The sequence below is a fragment of the Capsicum annuum genome, chromosome 11, assembly GCF_002878395.1.
Source record: "Capsicum annuum cultivar UCD-10X-F1 chromosome 11, UCD10Xv1.1, whole genome shotgun sequence".
In the NCBI taxonomy this organism is placed as follows: Eukaryota; Viridiplantae; Streptophyta; class Magnoliopsida; order Solanales; family Solanaceae; genus Capsicum; species Capsicum annuum.
In genome coordinates this window covers 231,856,313-231,863,755 of record NC_061121.1, presented here as the reverse complement: position 1 = coordinate 231,863,755, position 7,443 = coordinate 231,856,313, and the positions used below count along the sequence as shown (strand labels likewise).

Here is a 7,443-nt window from a genome sequence, read left to right as displayed (position 1 = left end):
CCATTTTTGAAACTATTTGGCCGAGATACATAATACATCAACTAGACCAAAGGAAGATACTAATTAAAATTATGTATCAAAAAATGTATGGAATTGTGGACGTATCCGGCTATCTTTTTCTTAAAAAAAAGGGATTTAAGTAAGTAATAAAAAAGATAGGAATTTTATGTAGTTTAGTAAAGATAAGTTGTGGTGTTATGTTATTTTTTTTTTTTCATTTTTTAAACCTAAAAAATGGACCTAAAACTAATAAGGAATTGATTAATTAAATATGATTATCAATAAGTTTAAGTTCTATGTATCAATGTTGGGTAAATCACAAGTAGATAACAATTTAAGCAAAAATATGTAAAAATCTTGGTACAAATTAATTGATAATCTTGTAAAGATGATAAATAACCTATTACAATCATGTTTTAAAATTCACCCATATTGTAAAATAAATCTTATATTACCAATATGTATGACTTAAATTCATTTTTTTTTTATAACAATAAATTCATGCAGCAAAAGAACCCTTACTAAGAAACATCACATACTTTTTCTTTTTCTTTGAGACGAGAAATAATAATCTAACATAAATATTCTCAGCCAAAATAATAAGCACCAAATTATATTAATATTCAGTTAGCACTTAGCTCTTACTTCTTGTCTATTTTAAAAAATTACATTAAAATTATAAATCTATAACTTATGATCAGTGACGGAGCCAGAATTTTCATTGAGGTGGTTCAGAAGTAAACATACGAACTAGCCGAAGGGGTTCAACATCTACTATATATACATAAAAAATATTTTTAACCATGTAAAAATAGTATAATTTTCCGTCGAAGGGGGTTCAGCGGATGAACCCCTTGGATGAATGATGGCTTCGTCCCTGCTTATGGTGGTCGGTCAGTCGAACGCTCTTCATTGAAAAATTATACAAAATACATAGATCATAATTTATTTTTCTATACTTATATATCTAATCTTGAACACTTTTAACGAAATTTCAGTTAACTAAATATTAACAAATTATGAGAATAGGGAGATCAATTAATTATGACCTGTTTTTGTAGAGAACAACTTTAAAGATGGTTTTGGAACAACTTGTTAGTTAAGAAAGAATTATTATCAAAACCAGATAAGAGGATTCCCTAACCAGATAAGGGGAAATTTATACTGATTGGTTACGAGTTCACGTAAATTCAATAGTTTTTTTCCGAGACTTTATGTAAGACTAATTTAAAATGATTCTAGGAACTCATAATAACTTTAAATTTTGAATTCGACTATGTTCGTGATTTTATCAAACAAATTCAGACTCCTATTGAAAGCGTTGTCGCCTTCATGAGAAATGGATCCTACAATGCGCGAAACCTAATTTAATAAAGGTTTAATACATATATCGAACACCGTGTAAGCATCAGAACATACATATAGAAAACATCGAACCCTTTTCAATTTGTTTGCTTATTTACTTCGTTATATCTTAATACCTTTCGTGAAAATCCTACTCCGCCACTACGAATAATAAGAAACAAAGCTATGTTAAAACCCCACGTACTCTACAAAATCTTTTTTAGCTTTATCTCTTCATGCACGACAAGAATATTCATGTAATCATCATTATAACTATACAATAAAACTTTTAAAAAATTTATTTTTCAAAAAGTATTTTACTATAGTAAAATATAAAAAGTACAACTCCACAAGATCTCTTGAGTTTCTTGCAAGAAATCAAAAGCTAACCTTTAGACTATAGTTTCCATAATAATATATTCTTTGGAACTTTATCCTTTCACCCCACTATAAAAATAGCCCATTATTTCTCTGACAATAAGTACACCAAGACCCAAAAACCAAGTCCACACAAAATAGTCCATTCTTAAAACCAGCGTTCTTAAAGTCAAAGAATCGAACATCAAAAAAAATAGAAGAAAACCCCCTCTTGTAGTTCGATTCTCTCGAACTACGTGAATCCTTAACCTACTTCTGGTTGTTCCTCTCCTTCTTCCCTTGTAAAACCCTCTCATCGTTATTGTCGGGTTAAACTGATAAAATTAAACAGCATGTTCTAATATTTGGATCCTCTCGAACTACAAGAATCCTTAACACACTTCTAGTCGTTCCTCTCCTTCTTCTCCCATAAAACTCTTTCATATATCGTCATTGTTAGGTTAAGTCTGACAAAACAGACTGTTCTTATAGTTGGATCCTCCCGAACTACAAAAATCCTTAACACGCTTCTGGTCGTTAATTCATCTCCTTCTCCTATAAAACTCTTTCATAAATCTTCATTGTTAGGTTAAGTCTGACAAAACAACCTGTTCTTATAGTTGGATCCTCCCGAACTACAAAAATCCTTAACACGCTTCTGGTCGTAAATTCCTCTCCAGCTTCTCCTATAAAACGCTTTCATATATCGTCATTGTTAGGTTAAGTTTGACAAAACAACCTGTTTTGATAGTTTGATCCTCCCGAACTACAAGAACCCTTAACCATGCCTCCGGTTGCTCCACCTCATCCACAACCGCCACCTGGCGCAAAGCCACGTCAGCCATTTAGTCTTTTTAGGTGCATAGCCATTACACTTTTAACTCTACTTATCATAGTAGGACTAGTTGTGCTCATCATATGGCTAGTCCTAAAACCTCATAAAATGGTCTATTCCATTGAAAATTCTTCAATCCATGATTACAATTTAACCAACAACAATCATTTAAGTGCCAATTTCAATTTTACAATAAGAGCCTACAATCCAAACAAAAGAGTCTCAATTTATTATGACAATATTGAAGTGAAACTCTTTTTTAACTCGCAACCTATAGCTTTCAACAATAACGTTGAGCCATTTTATCAACCTCGCCGGAACGTGACACATATGAATGTGTCACTTCCAGCGAATGACGTGGCACTTTACGGGGATATTGCCCATGATTTTAAGACAGAAAGGTCAGGAGGAGGAGTCGAAGTTGAAGTTAAAATTAGGGCAAAAATAAGGTTTAAAGTTGGTGCATGGAAATCAAATCATAGAAAATTGAAGATTTTGTGCACTCCTAGGGTAAATTTTTCTAATTCAAGAAAAAATTCTAAATCATTTCCTTGCGATGTAGATATATAATTATTAAGTTTTTTTTTTTTTTTGACATTTTTTGGGGTGTTTTTGGATTTTTGTTATTTTTATTTTTATTTTTTTTATGATGAATTGTTGTAATTTCTTTTTGGTTCTTTCTTGGATGTGAGATTGACATTGTGGTTTCTTCAACTGTAATTGTAACATTTTGTGTTTTGAATGAAAAATAATGTGTCTGCATGAAAGAGAACATAAATGTTTTTTTTTCTTTTCAAATCTATTAAAAAAATGTCATTTGTTAATATGTAGTAATCTCTTAATTTTAGTAGCTCACATGATATGTTTAAAATCACAAAAATCCAATACTCTTTAGTTCGTTATAGTTAACTTTTGTTTAACGTAATAAAATTCAAAATTCTCTATTGCTTTTAAAAATTTTGCGTCCAATAAACTGTAAACTGTTGACAGTGGAAATCAAAATAAACTTCGCTCATTTTTTATAATTTTACTTTTGACAAATTACACGTTGAAATGATAGAGAGCGGTTAGGCGCTATGAAAGAACGAGTTCAGATTCAACCCTTGAGACGCTTTTTGAGTTAAATTCCAACAACACAAAATCATGATACACCAAAAGTTACGCCAGAACGAGTAATACTTTGACAGTTGGGCTTGGTTTTGTCGAGATTTCTATTCACTTTACTTATTGACGGTCCAAAGTGACAAATATGAAAGAACCTTACAACATTGTTTATCCATTTAACAAAATTAACCTAAATAGTCGTTCACTCAACTGTTTAAATTAAAAATAATCGGTGTATATATAGTATATGTATAAACATACAGAATCAATATATAATTTATGTAAATATTCCCATCTAAACATGTAATTGTGAGAAATGGGTTCCATTCCAAAAGGGCTCCATTTCAGCCCATTACAATAATGGGAGATTTACATGAAAATAAATTCATATTTATTAAAAATCACAATATTATTTGATTTTTAAGTAATATATACTATTTTCAATTAATTTCACAAAATTAAAAATTGCAAAATTTATATTTATTTATTATTTCTTTCCACAATTCCTAATCGTACACCGCTTTCATTAGAAAATTACTGGAGTGATGTTCGTTGTTAGTGCTCCTTAGCTAGAGTTATTTTAAAAATTACTGTACGACATTGTAGATCTTATGTATGTTATTTTAAAAATCACTTTACTTTGGTGTATGAATATCAAAATTTACCCTATATACATAATTTGCTTGAGTAATTTGTATAAAAAACTTCTAATTAGAGGACAAATTACCTTAATCTCTAACATGAGTAAGACATAAAACTTGTATTGTTTTTTTTACAAAAATGTGAACAAAATTGAAATTTATTTTAGACTAAACTTTGGGAACAAAATTAGGTAGGTAAATAGTGTGTAGTCCACATCAAAATGAATTGTGATTGCTTGTCATTTTTCTTATGAAAAATAATTTGATAGTGGTAGTTGATGAGTCTTCCATAGTAGTCACCTTAACTCAATAGCAAAAAATAAAAAATAAATAAAAAAGAATAAAAATAATAATAATAAAAAAAAAATCTAACCTAATAAAGCTACATGGTGATTAGTGGAGCACAATTCAAATTTATTATTTAAGTAAAGTATTTGCCTTTTTTTCTTTTGTAAATAAGAAGCTTTAATGATAATCAAATACCTATAAAGAAGCTTTAATGTTAATCCAATGCCTTAATGTTATGGTTTAAAGTTAGAGGAGGAGTTTGATTATTGAAGTAAATTTGAAGTAAGTAAATAAATTTTATCCAAAATATTAATTAGATTTTTAGGAGATTGATTTGAAAAACATTAAGGGGTGAATATTTATACTTATATCAATCCAATAAAATCTACAACAAATTAAAAAGTAACCCTAGTTTTTATTGCTTTATGAATATTATAAATTCATTATAACTGAGTATATATCTACGATGACTATCAATAATCATATTAGACAAACGATATCTTTTTTAGCCGCCAGCGTGAAAATTAATGTTAAGATCAACCTGAATATTAATTCAGTAAGGAAAAATGATTTAGTGTTTCGTGTATTTTGATATGTTGAAGTGTAAGGCATAACTTTGTTTCTTTATCTTGAGCCGGGAGTCTATCGGAAACAGCATCTCTACTTCTTTGGAGGTAGCGGTATGAACTGTGTACATTTTACCCTCCCCAAACCCCACTTTGTGGGAACACACTGAATTTGTTGTTGTTGTAAGAAAAAATGATTTAGTGACATATAAAATACATTGTTAATCCATTTTTGTCATATTAAAGCCTCTAAATAATGACATGCATGTTTTGATTTTCTTTTTCTGTTCTTTAAAAAGGCGATTAGTCATCGATTCAAATACAAAATATTATCATTATCTTCTGAGTAATTACACATTCAAATATTTATATCATATTTTAAACAAAAGCATTTTCCTTTATGTTTCCACATGTATAGCAACCCATAAAGGCAGGCATGGAAATAAGGTTTGTTGCAAATATGTATTTTTTATTTTTTTTAGAGTCGAACAATATAAACATAAATTTTAGCTAATATTTTAAATTGTGTTTTTTCATTATATTTATATGAGAAAATTATAATTTATAGTTTTTTCGTATAGTTTTAAACATATAATTTTAATTTTAAGATGTCGCATTAATCTGATCTAATTTAACTTAAAAGTAATTTAAATGATCTCTCGAACAGCGAAGCATGTCGACTAAAATGGAACTAAGGGAGTACTTTACTTTTATTTTGGATAAGGGAGGGAATATAGCAAGATTCGAATCCCGTCGTTAAAGTAAATATACAGATAGCTCACCAACTGAACTGCACCACATGTAAAATGTGTACACAAAAAGCCATGACTTTTTTTTTTGCCTAATTTGTTATAAAATGAATGGTCCATAAGAACAAAAATGGTATGAACATTATTAAAATAAAAGAGACTATGATGAGGAAGTATCACATGAATAATTTTTAAAAAAAAAAGATTAATATGGTATGTGGATTTTGTTTTGGTTTAATTTATAAGAAATTGAGATTTTTTGGAAAATAATTTCCGAGATAAGTTATATTTGGATTAATCTTTTTAATGCAACAAAAAGAATATAGAAATAACCAAAGAAAATCATCATTAAATTATTGCTAAATAGTTCATAGCTTAAAATATCTAAATCAACCAATTCAAAATCGAACTTAAAAATTCCAACTCCAATATGAACTTATTTGAATTCTTAAATTATAATTTTTTTAATTTGTAAATTAAAATTTTCATATTTAATTCGATCTGCCTAAGCGTTCACCCCATTGTGGAACTTATCACTCCTCAAAATTTATATATTCAAACTATATAAATTAAACTTTCAACTACTCCATTATTGACACATATATCCAATTAAATACTACTAAGAGCTAGCTGTCATCTCAACAAATTAATTAATTTCATACACAAACAATTAATAAAAGATAATTTCAAGCCACAAAATTGTACTGAAAAAAAGAAACATTTCCATTTCTTCATGCAAAAATCACATGTGTTTGGTGAAAATCTTTATAATATTCAATTTTGGTAATACCTTTTCTTTCTTTCGCTTTTTTTCTTAGGTACATTTTCAAGTACTCCTTTAGATGTGCACATTGTTGTGCTTTGAAACAACAAAAGGAAACCCCACATATGTTATATTTTTGGTGATGATAGTGTTCGGGTCCGCTTGTGTGTATCACAATTAACTTTGTCGGGCAAAGGTAAAGTCAGAATTATTACAAAGAGGATTTAAAATTTGATGAAGAATTAATTGAAGGGGGTTCAACTATTATATACACAAAAAATATAATTTTAGTGATGTATAAGTAGTACAATTTTCCGTCGAAGGGGGTTCAGTGAACTCTCATGCCAAAGGCTGGCTCCGCCCCTGTTATCGAACGTGTACTAGTTCTCTTCAACATAGATATCGGATAATTTTTTCCACAAAACCTTAGCTAATAGGAAGAAATCATCTAATTACTTTTTTCTTTTTGTTTTTGCTGGTATTCGCTACTCACTTTGGGTTTAACTAATTTGTATTTGCGTAGAAGAGTTCAAATTTTGGGTAAAGCACTCAGTATCAAACGTGATTCTATACCCAGAACTTGAATTCGAAGCTTTTAATTGAGGATGGAGGAATATTATCATTCCGTCACAATCTTTGGTGGTATCTAATATGTTTTAATGTTCGCTAGGATTTAAACTAAACAACCTATGTGATAGTGGCGAAGTCAGAATTTTCACTAAGGGGGGTCAGAATTAAAGATATGAATTGTCGAAAGGGATTCAACATCTACTGTGTCTATATAAAAGATAATTTT

The 7,443-nt window shown here is 29.2% G+C and overlaps 1 protein-coding gene across 1 annotated transcript; it reads left to right on the top strand.

Moving 5' to 3' along the window:
* The first annotated feature begins 2,346 nt into the window (after positions 1-2,346).
* LOC107846884 (uncharacterized protein At1g08160) lies at positions 2,347-3,303 on the top strand. The gene has a single exon (XM_016691152.2). The coding sequence runs from the start codon at positions 2,486-2,488 to the stop codon at positions 3,104-3,106; it is 621 nt and encodes a 206-aa protein (XP_016546638.1). The 5' UTR covers positions 2,347-2,485; the 3' UTR covers positions 3,107-3,303.
* Positions 3,304-7,443: the final 4,140 nt, after the last annotated feature.